Source organism: Schistocerca nitens, chromosome 7 (assembly GCF_023898315.1).
Source record: "Schistocerca nitens isolate TAMUIC-IGC-003100 chromosome 7, iqSchNite1.1, whole genome shotgun sequence".
NCBI classification, from domain to species: Eukaryota; Metazoa; Arthropoda; class Insecta; order Orthoptera; family Acrididae; genus Schistocerca; species Schistocerca nitens.
Window position 1 is genome coordinate 311,984,056 of NC_064620.1, and position 15,216 is coordinate 311,999,271.

Sequence of the window (15,216 nt, forward strand, 5' to 3'; positions counted from 1 at the left end):
ATAGCTGGCGCAGGCTACCCCAGACAACAGAAGAAGGAGTAAAACTGTTGAAGGAGCTTGTGAAAGCAGCTCAGCTAGCTTTCTTGCTTTCTTTAATAACATGATGACACTGCACACATAATCGTTTCTAATTAATACAATTCACCATTGTAGGGTGGCGTTTAAAGGTGCGTAAAGCACGTCGACGAGCACGTATAGCGTCTCTACATGCTGTGGTCCACCAGAGGATTGATACGCAACATGGAGAAGTAATATGAGGGATGGAATATTCAGCAGCAGTGAGAATGACTTCCGTGAAGTGTGCGACTGGACTATCGCAGCTTACGAAGTTTTGATCCTGAAATGTCACCCTGGAAGAGAAGAGCCCCCCGTCTGCTTTGGAGATGTTCCAACTGGTTGGTCATGGAGATGGGGTATGATGCAGGAGGTGGATAACACAAGGGGAGTGGTTGCTTGAATACATATCAGAAAGAGCGTACCACTCAAACCGACTTGCAAGTTGGGTAGTACATATAGAGAGGTCTAAATGGGAACAGGTGTGAGTTGTGCCCGAAAGAAAAGTAGGGGCGCCAGTATTGAGGCAGACAAGATTGAGGTGGTTGAAAAGGTCTGCTAACAGGGAGCCTCTTGGGCAGGATGCTGGATGGTGGGCATTGAAATCTCCAGTCAACAAAAATGGTGCAGTTAGCTGAGCAATAATTTGCATCATGTCTGCCCTAGTAATGGCAGATGACGATGGAGTGTAAACAGTAAAAATGGAAAATGTGAAAGTGGGGAGAGTAATATGGATGGCAACTGCTTGCAGATCAGTGTGCAATGTGATGGGATCGTAGTAGATATCATCCCGGACCAGCAACATAACCCCTCCATGAGCCGGAATAACTGCCACAGGGGGTAGGTCAAAACGCACAGAGGTATAGTGTGCCAAGTCAATACGATCGCATGGGCATAGCTTCATTTCCTGGAGAGCCAGTACAAGTGGACAGTGCAAGCGTAGCAGCAATTTTAAGTCCTCTCAGTTGGAGCGAATGCTGCGAATATTCCAATGAAGAAGTGCCATTGTGAGAAGAAAAAGAAAAAGGAGAAGCAAGAAGGGACAGTTTGTAATGCTATTGTAAATATAATACTGCCATTAATCTGTATATTTTAAAAAAAATTTTGTCCCATAATAATTTTGAAAAATTAAGAAAATACTATAGTGAGAGTAAGCTTTTGTTAAGTGTAGTTTATCTATTTAAAATAACCTCCTTGACGTAGGTGGAATAAATGTATTAAAACATATTTTGTAAATAATTATGTAATATTTCAAGTACAACTATAATTAATTAGGTCAATTTTGTATGTATATGTTGTCATGCAATTGTAGATGGTTCATACTTAGGGTTTTTGTAAGCAGAAGTGTAAGTTGAAAAGGTGTAGGGATCATAGGTAGAATGGAACTCCGTTCTGTGGTGAAATGGAAAAGGCGGTGGGGTGCATGAATGAGATTTTGGCGCGCAAGTGGCTCACACAGTCGGTAGCTGCCCTGCAAGTAGTGAACACGCATTACGTTGGTCAAGCACCAGAGGCCCCGAATTTATCTGCAAGACTGGGTTTTTGGCCTCGGACATGTTCTACATGGTTGGCACAGTACGGCAATAAATTAATAGCTCAGAAATTTGCAATTTTATCGTCGCCACCAAGAGGAAGACAGAGCTATGTACATCAAGAGCCGTACCTGCGCAATGTTACTACGCAGCACCAACTCACGCCACCTTCGACATCGGTAACAGGCAAAGTACTTTATTTAGAAGTGTATCACAGTATGAACCATCCATCTTCAATCAGTGGAATATAAGTGTTAAGTGTACCTTTGTGTTTAACCGTAATTTTCCTATGTCATTTGCCTCAGTGGGGTCCTTACCTAAACGAATTTATTCCGAGTATCCTGATGTTTATTGAACCTTGAATAATAGTAAATTACTGTTAATAGTACTGTTTTGGTAGTAAATTCTGAAAATCATAATTAAATACTAAAGTTTGCACATATCAGTTTAAGGGCCACCGCTTTGCGTAACCGTGAGGATAAGTTTTCAATAGTATTTCTGAAAGTAAAATAACATAACTGTTTAACTGCAACAATGTTAACAGTAATTGTTCGTGTTGCTACTCCATGTCAAAGAAATTCAGACAAATATTGGTGTTAGTAAAACGTTAACAAATAACAGTCCTAAAGAAATGAAATTTAGTCATGCTAGATAATAGTTTTGATCATATGAATGATAGCTATAAGTTTACTACTTTTTTGTATCCTTGTTGAAACATGTGTGTCTCTTCTTTAAATAATTGCTGAAGTATAGTGATAAATTTCATAAGTAACAGAAAGTGGAATTAATAGTAATTACTGCCAAGTGACAGTAGTAAGTGAAAGTAGTTATTTATTCAGTGTTGAAAATTGACTTCATCTTTTTGTGTAGCCACTGTGCCCGATTTGGGCTGGTGGCCATTTTATTACGCGAAACAGTTTATTGTTATAACAGGCTCTGTCTGATAAAAGGTTTCCAAAAGTAATTATTCTCACTGCTTTCCCCCAAACTGTATGATTCTGAGAAAAATAGTTCGATACTTTCCCATTGGGTTGAACACGGTTAAAATCTCTCTCCGAGAGTCAATGGTTTTGAGTGTTAGTGCTGCCTGATTTTGTGGTGGTGTTCCTGCCATTACTTACTACACGGTTCTGACATTCCGAATCGTGGATCTTCAGTCTTTACAGTGGTAGGACTTAAACGTTCTGGTACCGTATTGACGAGAACGTGAAAGGGTCGTTGCAAGTTCCTTCTTGAAGGCCCGTGCATCTGACTTCTGGGTCTTAGTCTTGGCAGAAGCTGATGAAGGTGCTTGTGTCTCAGGGGTGACGGGAGGAAGCGGAGACACTGACCGAGTGATCTTAGCACTGGTCAAACGGACGACCATAGCACAAAAGGTCAGATAACATGTCTGCATCAATACCTTCCTGGTAGGCCGAGGAGAGGCGAGGACAGTACTGTATTTCCCTGCTAGGAGCAGCGTGAGCTTCCTACTAGCAAAAAGCTTGTGAGCAGCCGAGGTGGACACTTTCTCTTTGACCCGAATTTCCTGTATACAGCGCTCATCCTTGTAGATGGGACAGTTGCGAGAGGACGCTGCATGGTCATCCTGACAGTTCACGCAACGAGGAGATGGAGGTGGACAGTCACCCTCATGGGCATTCCTGCCACAAGTGACGCATTTAGCCGTATTAGAACAAGACTGGCGGGTGTGGTTAAAATGCTGACACTGGTAGCAGCGTGTAGGTGTCGGGACATAGGGGCAAACAGAAATAACCTCATAGCCCGCTTTGATGCACGACGGCAGCTAAACACTATCAAAGGTCAAGAAAAGTGTCCGGGTCGGTACAAGGTCTTTGTTGACCTTTTTCATGACCCTACGGACAGCCGTCATGCCCTGCTCAGCGAGGAAAGACTGAATCTCCTCGTCAGCCAATCCGTCTAGTGATCTAGTAGAAACCACACCACACGACGAATTCAAAGTGCGGTGAGCCTCCACCCAGGCAGGGAACATGTACAGGAGTGTGGCCTGAAGGCGTTTTTGTGCCTGAAAGGCACTCTCAGTTTCAAACAACAAGGTACCGTTACGCATCCTCGTACAAGATTTGGCAGATCCGGCTATGGCATCTACGCCCTTCTGAATAACAAAAGGGTTGACAGAGGAAAAATCCTTTCCGTCCTGAGATCAAGAAACAACAAGGAACTTTGGGGCAGGCGGTAGTACTTTTGTCACTGGTGGCTGGTCAAGTTTCCGTTTTTGGGCAGAAGCCAAGACAGAAGAAGAAGAGAAATCCATTGCGGATGAATCCCCCATGATTGCCAGTGTCTCCGATGGCGCACTCCTTCCTTGTGGGGCCCTCTCAGAGGGCGCTCCTGCCTTAGATGAATGTTTACACCTCAGGTCACACCTCCCGAGAAACGGATGGAGGGACCTATCGGCATGGTCGGAAGATGTCAGCTCGGGCAATCACCCCTCCCCGGGCCTGGCCTTTACCAGGGGGTCGCACAGGCTCTACTTGTCGACCCAGGGCAGGGAATTATGCTTTACCCCATCACAGGCTATGCATGCGAACGCGTGGGTCGGCCTTCAGGCGCGCTCAGGGAGGAAAGAAGAATAGGGAAATAAAAGAGAGAGAGGGAGAGAAAGGACAGACTGTCTCAAACGCCGAGGCGCAGACCAGAGGGTGGACAAGAAGGCAAGGAGAAGAAGGCAAGGTAAGAAATAAGGAAGACAGTGAGAAAGGGAGAAGGACAAAGAAAGGAAACAAACAAAGGAAGGAAGAAACCATAATAAGCGAGAAACCAAAATGACCACAAATGTAAGTCGTCGAACCGTCTGTCTCTGGACGCAGGCGCAAACTATCCCCTTGACGGGGAGGGACTCCTTTTAGTCGCCTCTTATGACAGGCAGGAATACCTTGGGCCTATTCTGACCCCGGACCCGCAGGGGGGGTGTGGTGGGAGTGGTGACTGGGTGTGGGGTAAGGAGGAGGCTGGAGCGGTGATGGGGAGGGATACTAAGGTAGGGGTGGCGGACAGTGATGTGCTATTGTGGGGTGAACAGGAATTAGATGGAAAGTGGGTAGGGCAGCTATGTGCAGTTGGGAGATTAGACGGAGGGCAGCAGAGAGGTTGGGAGTGGGGCCTGGGGGGTGGGAGGTGGGGGGAGTGGGGGTGGGGGTGGGGGAGGATAGCAGAAAACATGAGAAGTAAAAAAACTGGGTGCAATGGAAGAATGAGGGCTGTGTAGTGCTGGAATGGGAACAGAGAATGGGTTGGATGGGAGAGGACAATGACATGAATGTATGACATATTGCACAGAAAGTTCCCACCTCTGCAATTCAGAAAAGCGGGTGTTGGTGGGAAGGATCCATAAGGCACAGGTTGTAAACCAGTCATTGAAAGGAAGGATGTCATGTTTGGCAGCATGCTCACCAACAGGGTGGTCCACTTGTTTCTTGGCCACAGTTTGTTGGTGGCCAGTCATGTGGACAGACAGCTTGTTGGTTGTCATAGAATGCCCAGTGTGCATGACAATCAACAAGACAGCTTGTTGGTTGTCATAGAATGCCCAGTGTGCATGACAATCAACAAGCTGTCTGTCTGTCTGTCTGTCCACATGAATGGCCACCAACAAACTGCGGCAAAGAGACAAGTGGACCACCCTATTTCCGAGCACGCTGCCAAACACATCTTTCATTTCAGTGACTACTTCACAGCCTGTGCCGTATGGATCATTGCTACCAACACCAGCTTTCCTGAACAGCGCAGGTGGAAACTTTCCCTGCAATATACCCTATGTTCCCGTAACCTTACTGGCCTCAACCTTAATTAGTCATTGTCCTCTCCCATCCACCACCTTCTCTGTTCCCATTCCATCACTAAACAGCTCTCATTCCTCTATTGAACACAGTCTTTTTACTTCTCTTATTTTCCAACCTCTCCGCTGCCCTCCGTTGAACCTCCCTACTGCATACAGCTGCCCTATCCACTTTCCACCTCATCCCTGCACACTCCCCAACAGCATGTTATTGTCCGCCACCCCTACCTTATTGTGCCTCCCCCTCCCAGCCCCAGCCTTCTGCTTACCCCCAACCAGTTGCCACTCCCATCATGCACCGGTGCTGCTGCACACAGTGTGGCCTCAGTTGCGTGATACTGCAGTTGTGTGTGTGTGAGTCGCAGTCGCATGAATGTGTGTGTGTGTGCGCGTGTGTGTATCGTCTAATTTTGCGAAGGGCTTAGTGGCCGAAAGCTACATTTGTTATAGTCTTTTTGTTGTGGCTATCTGCGACACATCATCTTTGTTATGTGGTTAGTGGCAACTTTCCTTTTCACAATATTGTTACATTCCATCCTAGATTTTCCATTGTTTAATTGCAGACTACATTTGCAAATGAATACTTTGCAACCATGTAAAGGGCTCCCCCCCCCCCCCCCACAAGGCAGGTCCAATGAACTTCCTCCACATTCAAAAATGTGCATAACAAGCTAAATATTTCCAATAATTTTATTTATTGTACTACAATAGTTACATATTACATTCACAAATGACAAAACATCTTTTTGTAAGTCAGGTACAAGATGCAAAAAGTTAACTGAAAGAGGGAAAGGAATTACACAAAATACAACTTGTAATTTGTAAGTATAATGTACAACTCAACAAGTAAGGGCAGCTGAACTCGCACTCAGATAAATTTATATGAAAATGCATACATTTCAATTAAATTGTTATAATTGTTACAAATCACAATACATTACTTCTGTTTCCTCAGTCTGGGACAGTGTGTGGTTTGTAATTTTCTTTTTGTTACCTTGAACCGAGATAAACCAATACCTCAAACACCTACATAATGGGTGACTAATCCCTTGATCACATTACAGCAAAGCGTATGTAAATCAAAAACATAATTTACAATAGTTTGCTTACTGATACTTGCTGATAACTAATTCTCTCTATATATCTTAATGAACCTTTCTGCAGTCCTTAAAATGTCCAACTCAACTTGTGAAATGTACTTTAAGCCCCCAAAGTCTGAAAATTCATTTTGTTCTAGGTCATCATGTCCACTTTTGTCAAAAATATGTGCACTCAGCACAAACCCCCTTTTTCAAAACAGCAGATACTGAAATACCCACTAAGTAATGCACATTATTTATGTCTAGGCCACTTAAGTCATCAGTGGAAGCACTAGTTGGAACATCTGACTTAAGGCCATTCTGATTAGTGTCAGAGAAACTGAGCAAAGCTCTGTCACTATTAAGCAGTAGTTTGTATTACTGAATGGTGTCAGAAACTGTATCACAGTAATCAATTTGAGTTCTTTTCTCACAGCTGATGCAGAAAGATTCAAACCAGCTTTCTTACATATCTGGGCAAAAATGTTTTCCAAAGAACACCTGCTTCCCATCAGGTATCTGTAGCCCTTATTGAAAGCAGCTTTAGCCAGGCATATAAATGATAGTGTGCTCACAAGATAACCAGTATGCAATGGCTCTCACCCAGAATCTCCTCTCTTGGTTTCATCAACAATTTTCACAAAATTTTCCAGAAACTCCAACTTCTTTTAAATTGTTTTTCATCAAGAATGTCTTAATTGTTCAGGACATCAATAAAGTGGACCATTCACTCAGAAATCTATTACACCATGCTATGGTAAGAGCTTCAGGTGGCAAAATTTGTACAGTTACTGACATTTCCTGTGCACTAGCTCTTTTCAAGGACAGATATCTTAATGCAAGGCCTACATTCATTTTTTTTAATAATCTGGTAGAGGTATATAGCTGTTTGAAAGATGGTGCAATGATCTGAGTCTACTCTCACTGCTTAACTCCATAGTCCACAATTTTGAAAGATAATAAGGTGTGACCACTGTTGAGTGTAACCGTCTTTATCTGCTACTTTCTGAGGGATAACAGTGTTACTGCTCCAGATGCCAGAATGCCAATTTCTTACAAATTGACGAACACTTGCAACAACACAGGTATCAGATCTAGCATGTTGGAAAGAAATTCTTCAGAGCACGTAACTGAAATACCCACTCCACATCACAGACTTTTGTTCATTCCTCCCATATCAGAAACAACAGCGGAGACATGTAAATCAATTTCTGTTGTCTTATCAATAAGGGCAAAAGTGAGAGTTCCAGTATCATTTCCTGCTGTGCTAGGGCCAGTAACATTAATTTTGTGTAAATATTCAACCATCTGCTTCCAGTCATATGTAACACCTCTCAAAATTACAACAGTCAGATGGCTACCTGTTGCTGAACTGTTTCCAAAAGCAAAGCAAAAGAATCACAAAATATCTGCCTCTAATCGTCAGATCGATCACTGCCAGAGGCTTCCATCTCATCAATCATTAGGACAAAATCCTTTTTAATATCTTTCAGAAGATCTACTTTGATCTGAGCAATACAACAATACAATCAAAAACTCCAAAAATATAATTTCACACCACCAATATGATTGTTCTGGGTTTCATATTAAGGATTTATAACCTTCTTTGCCCAATATAAATATTAACTTCATACCTTTTACAATGCTGTCTGCTGATCACTTCCAAATTGTATTGTTACCAAGTCTGTTGATCTGTTCTGAAGTCTGGAAATTACTTAATGTCCTATTAAATCTTTCAGTGGTTCTTTAAGTAAAGAATTCTCATGTTTCAAAACAGAGCAACCCTGTTTTTATGTTCTACTGTATCTAAATCAGGTATCTGCTCAAAGCTGTGTATCATCTACATGTCTTGATTGTAGGCATGATGGACTCAGAGGAACCATGTTGCACCTACATATTTATACAACATTAATGTTACAAATTGCAATACATAATCACATGAGTTCATTATTAATCACAATGATTTTCTTCAGTTTCTAACAAAAACCAAAGGGATCTGAAATGGTGGATAAAACCGAAAGCTCAAGCTGGTTTTCAATTTTTTCCAGGCGGTCTATATCGTAAAACTTGGGACAGGGCTGTAAGTGGCAAAGTTTGAGCTCAATGTCAGACAGAAAATTTATTGGGACTTTTAACCAGCACATATTTTTACTGTGTGTATTAGTATTCTGTGACACGTTTTTGATTACAGAGGGAGAAGGACCTGAAAAGGTGGACATCTACAATTTCCTTGTACACAACACTGTACACAAAATGAGCATATGACAAGTTGAATCAATAACTTTGGACTTATTGACAGCTGCTGACAGGGCAAACTGTGGAATGGTGATAATCATGCTACAAGAAGTTGAATGAGACCATAGACTAAATAATACAGCAAAATACATTAACAGAAATAGGAGATTGGGGGTAGGGGGAAATACACTCAAAGGAGGTGGAAATAAGTTTGCATATACCAGAAAGTAATGTGTTTGCATAACTACTCCTTGTAATGCTTATAAACAACAATATATGGGGATCTAATTCATACTTAATTATGTTTCTTGACAGTTTCACAACACCTGACGAAATCAGATGTCCCAAGAATGCCACTAAACTTAAGAACAATCCAAACAAGTTATTCAAATTAAGTAATGGCCTGTGAAATGAGTCGGGTAGTGTGTTTTATAGCAACTGGACTTGTTGGGGGATGACTGTGGTGTTACACAAGTGCTGACTGTACGCATTTAGAAGAGAAATTAGATACAGTTACAATGGTAAGAGCACACAGAACTAGTATAAAAATCTCACCAAATACATGCAGCAATTAAGATACTGAGGAGACCAATGGAGCTAATGGAAATATATTCTGAATCAATAGCACGCCCTTATGAGGAATAACTCTCAGGAAGATGAAGATTTTCAAAAGGGTGCGGCCAAATATGCCTGCAGTGACCACATACAAATTAGTGGTTTGATGGAATCCATTATCACAATGCAATAAATGCAGAAGGCCTATAGGAATGTACAGAGAACACAAGGGACTAAACGCTTGGGATATCTGAAAGGGGGAAAAAGGCATATGTTCTAGGGTTCAAACTAACACTTGACTATGAAAGACATCTAAGGAGATCTTAATTTTCAGCAAAAGATTAGAAGATGGAATCATGTATCAAGATAACATGTCTTTTTACAATGCTTCTCAATCAAGTGTTGGCCACAAAAACAGAAGTGGATCACAAAAGCATAAGTAAAGTAATATTAACCCCCCTCCCCAATATAAAAATCCTCCAGTGACACTGAGTACAGCCAGTTTCATACCAACTTTTCACTGTCACAACTATCGACCAGAACAAAATAACTATAAACAGTAAACATTAAGTCATACAGGTATGTACTAATGTAAATCCAAGCTCACCCATTTTGTGAACTGAAAAAAAAAAAAAATAAATAAAAAAGTATTGCATATCTATCACACAAATACCACCATCTACATGTGGCTAGCGTTTAAAGATCTAGTGGGTCAATGGAAGCATCCAATTCCAACTGTCTGCTTGTTGTATTGGGTTTATTTGAGCCTTGGTGTTGGATGTGTGTTTGTAATTCCAAACGTAAGGTTTGGAAGTGTTTTCAATGAGTTATCACTTTTTTTGTTTGTGTGTTTGGCGTTTTCGTTAGGTGGTGTTGGTTTGTTGTTTGTAGTGTGGTAAGACGTTTAATTCGTTTGTGGGGAGGAGGGGATCGGGGGTTGGGCTGGCCGACCTAGTTTGCAATGCCAAAATTTGTTGGTGGTAATTTTTTTTGTATATTCTTCTCGAGTTGTGATGTTTTGTGTATTTTTCGTGTCTTGAATGTGTTTTATTATTGGATGTTTGATTTGTGGATTTTTTAGGTTGTGGTTTTGGTTTTATTTTATGTAGTTGTAGGTGTTGGTTTTTTGGTATCAATAGTTGTAGTTGACCTATATAGGTCACTGGAAATGTCTGATCCCAATATTATAGTTTTAGTTGTAGGTACTGTTGTTTAGGTATCGTCATCTGTGGTTGATCTATATAAGTCAAGGGAAATGTCCAATTCCAACTTTCGTAGTTTTATTTGTAGATATTGGTGTTTTGGTATCGTCACCTGTGGTTGACCTATAGAGGTCAAGGGAAGTGTCCGGTTCCTGCAGATTTTGTTGGTGTGGCGGAATGTTGTAATTTTTTTTTTCTTTTTGTTCATCATTTTGTGTTTTGGGTCGTGGTGTGTGTGTTTTTTTTGTTATTATATTTAGCTTGTCCTCACCCTAAAAACCCCCAATATCTCATGATTGCCCCATTAGTGTGATTGTATTTTTTTGGAGGAAGATGTTATTGTCTTATTTATATGTATTTTTGTGTTTTTTGCCGTGTGTATGTAGTGACATCATAGGCGCGATATTGGAGACATTTAGAATAGTCATTTCTGCCATTTTCATACGTCATGGGTCAAAGCAGACGGGTGGAATCGGACACTTCTGTAATCACGATTTTACAGCTGAATTTTCGTTGTGGTGAATAACCAATGCCTAACGCACAACTAATTGCCTTCTTTGCTAATAAGATACCCTGACGGTCTAGACCTACTCTCAGGCTATCCTACGAACAACAAATGGCATTGATTACCAGCTCACATGCAATTCCTACCTTGCCACTGTGACTGGTATATATCCAATGGTACAAAACACACACACACACACACACACACACACACACACACACACACACACACACACACACACACACACACACACACACACAGCACTCTTCATTCTTGCACCCTCCTACAATGATATTATACAGGATATCCCAGGTACTCTGGCATCTGCAGTAACTGCGTTCATTTTTGTGTTACAAGGAATATTTAACACTTTTTCCCCCCATATGCCCTGACACTCTAACCCTTAAAATGTTTAGTTGCAACTTGCTTAACATATTCTCCTGTCATGTTTATGGAAATGTTTACGCTGGGAAACTTGCAGCTGATAGCACACTGAGAAAACAATCTGGGAAACACTGAATTTATTGTAGGATTAACATCTTTTATTCACTAACTCACCATTTCTTATATATGCTTTTACTCTGGCTCTCCACTACGGTCGCACGTTCGAATTCTGCCTTGGGCATGGATGTGTGTGATGTCCTTAGGTTAATTAGGTTGAAGTAGTCCTAAGTTCTAGGGGACTGAGGACCTCAGATGTTAAGTCCCATAGTGCTCAGAGCCATTTGAACTATTTTTTATCTCTGGCTCTCAACTGGAAGTTGAGGATAGGGCACATCAAAGAAGAGTAGGGATGACATTTGGTTGCAGGTTCTTCTTCTCTGCCTGGTTTTGCTGAAACTAGCTTTCTTCAAAATGGACCTCGAGTAATAATTGCAAATATTTTGATAGCACCAAAACGTTGTCATTAAGGACTATTAATTTACTCCTATAAAATTAACAGCTCCTTAAGGCAACTTGTGATTTTATACAGTTTTTCTAAATAAAATCAAGAGAAGTAGCTTACTTTAAACTTACAATGTTACGTCGCGTTATATACACATAACCTGCAGCAAAATTATAATAAACACACTCCTTATATCATTATTTCATTACCGTCCCTCTGCCAATGTTTCTCACCGAGCGAGGTGGCGCAGTGGCTAGCACACTGCCCTCGCATTCGGGAGGACGACGGTTCAATCCCGCGTACAGCCATTCTGATTCAGGCTTTCCGTGATTTCCCCAAATTGCTCTGGGCAAATGCCGGGATGATTCCTTTGAAAGGGCACGGCTGACTTCCTTCCCCGTCCTTCCCTAATCCGATGACCGCGCTGTCTTCTCTCCTTCCCCAAAACAACCCAACCCTCTGCCAACGTGCCTATTCCCAAAACAAAGAAAAATGCTTTTACTTACAATACACAGGTAGTTGTTCGATTTTGGTGTCCAGTCTTGGCGTCTTAAACTTACAAGGCACCTCTTACGCCGATCTATATCTGACAGAAACCAATAAAACTTATAACCATCAGTCTGCTATTATTGGAGCATTTTGGAGCTGCACACCCAATCATTTGACGTTGTGAAACAATAAAATTAAGCAAAATTCATCATTTCGCTTTTCTTCCCCACACGAAGCATACAATATTCGTCGTCGTCGGATTTGGATTCAAAATTGCGTATTATTCAGTTCTGTACAATCTAGGGGCATAGTACAAGTACTCTATGAGAACTTTACTGTACTGTGAAGGGGAACATTTCCATTATAAACAAAAAACATCGATATTTATCTGCTAACGAAAATACGTACAAACATCTTCAACAATACCTATAACTGAACAAAAAGAGTCTCTTTACCTTAACCATCGTGTTTCCTCCTTACGAAACTAATACCGTCACAAGAAAATATATTTTTCTCCTTCATTGTAGCTGACTTTTTCACTTAAAACGTTGCTTACATTCAGTGTGGGTGACAGCTCTATTCTGTTACTGTAAGGCCTAAACCTAAATAATTCTTCGCATTTAGATATCTGACATCGCTTGTGGAGTAAACCTCACAGGAAAAAATATTCAAACTGTAAAGGGACAGTTGCAATTTGTCACTAAAACAAAATACAATAATAAAATTAAGATGAAACAAAAACACAAGATTCACTACTATCACATGAGTCGGCGTGGAGAAAATAGGTTTTCAGATGTTAGCAGACGACGACGCCGTTAAAACTTTCTTCCCAAGAAACCTTGACGTGACGACACGTTGATGGGCTGTGGGAATGCAGCCATTTGAAATGCATTATGGAACGTTTTGACGGTACGGGACGTGACGTGACATGACGTGATGGTCAGTGTGAATTTCTCTTTTACACGTTATCTTTCCTTGTGTATTTCAAGCCACTATCAATATTTCATTTCATTTATTATCATCCTTTGCATCATTTACATGATATAGGAATTGTCATAATATTGTCCAGAATATGCGCAGCAGAATATTGCAAATTTCGATCAAACACATAAAATTAACATTATATATGTTGAAACATTATATATGTTGTTCTTTTACATGTTCTATCTTCATCAGCATTCCTATACGCTGCCCTCCCTTCTGCCTTCTAAAGTGCTGCCGAAATCACAGCGTTGTGGCATTACTTATTTTGTGAAGCTTAAGGATGTAGGTATGCTTCTCTTCTCTTCCCTTTATTTCCCAGAGATGTGAGGTATATCGAAACCAAAGATATTTGTTTTGGTGAATGCGTCATAGGAAGCACTTGTCATGTGTGTTGACGTCGGAGTTTGTTATGATGAAAGTTAAGTGAAACGATGAAGAGTTTTCTCGGCTGTGGTGTTGGTGGTAAAGGCGTATGAAACAGAGCGCAGTATAGGATTACGTGCTTGTTTAGTTCCTTTTCCGTGACTTTTCAGTATCAGTTTTGAGAAAAATGAAGAAAATGACAGGCCAATTCCGCAACACAACGTGGGATCCAATACTGATTATATCGCAAATCGTAGCCTTACAAAGTGTAATGTATGTTGGTCTCGGACTGTGGATCACCATCGTAGATTTTATCGTCGGATCATCTCGCTCATTAGACCACATATTTAAGTATCAGGTTGAGTATCAAAGGACGAGCATGTTTTGTCAAATGACCAAGTGAATAATTAATTATAAGAACAGTTTTAGTAGTAATGTGCTTGTGTGGTGAGGGACAACCCGTTTATAATTCCTATTACCGACTCGTGCCCGTTTGTTCTATGTATATTGCCTATCATTACCGGAGTACTGTTAATGTTACAAATGTTCTATATTCTTGTGATGTAGTTCTCAGTGTAGCAGGTGATTATAAACGTTCCTTGAAATCTTGTACGTAGAGAAATATGTTATGAAGTTTCGCCTCTAACTCATGTTAGTGCTAGGGAAATAGTTTATCAGTTAAATAGTAATATACGATCCCACAAAGTTCGTGCGCCATTAATCCAAGAATCAACTATACTGCTCCACCAACTCCCACCTTTCAATCTAACCAAGGCTTCAGGCTACAACGCAGATCATTCTGTCATTATAAACTACATTGCAAAAAATAATATAGTTATAAAAGAATTGTTATCGGAGTTTTATTCACTTTCTGTTTCTGTATGTCTTATGTCACATGACACATCTTAATCAGGTTATGGGATCTGAAGGTTTAGATGAACCACGTCCATCAAAATAATGACTATCCTTGTGAGATACCCGCCTGTGAACACTGATTTGAGACTCACCATTCGAAATGTTTAATAACAGTAGCAATCTGGCTTTGGTATCACTTTTATTGGTTTCAGATTTCAGCCAAGCTTACAGCCTTCCCACTTAATGTATCTCTTGGACTGAGCTGTAGATCAGTCACACCAATCTTCAGTCCACATATGTTCTGTCATGTCACCAGTCGAAACCAGTGGTCAGATTCACAATCCCTACTTGACCACATAGTAATATGTTGTTGCATTTTTAAGTAACACTAAATAAATCTTAAGAAAACTGCTAGACTGTAGCTCTCTCTCTGACTTATTATGGGAGATGATATCCCCACAAGAATATTTTATTTGTGCACTGGCTGTTTTCATTCTGGAAAGGTATTGGACATAGTTGCATTATTGTTACAGCTGTGTGTGTGAAGTAAATGTGACTCATTTAGTAGACAATAAAGAGGGTCGTGAGAGGCGTCCGATCCCACGCGTCGGCTTTGACCCGTGACGTAAGGGTGTCGTCGTGTGTGACGTCATGACGGCGTGGAGTTGGGTTTGAGTG

At 40.9% G+C, this 15,216-nt stretch overlaps 1 protein-coding gene across 1 annotated transcript in view; it reads left to right on the plus strand.

The window, feature by feature from the left end:
* The first annotated feature begins 13,668 nt into the window (after positions 1-13,668).
* The window catches only part of LOC126194859 (protein SYS1 homolog), a 51,485-nt gene continuing 49,937 nt past the window's right edge, over positions 13,669-15,216 (plus strand). The window contains exon 1 of the mRNA XM_049933203.1: positions 13,669-14,041. Coding sequence (XP_049789160.1) covers positions 13,871-14,041 — 171 coding nt within the window. The 5' untranslated portion in view covers positions 13,669-13,870. The remainder of the gene's footprint in view (positions 14,042-15,216) is intronic.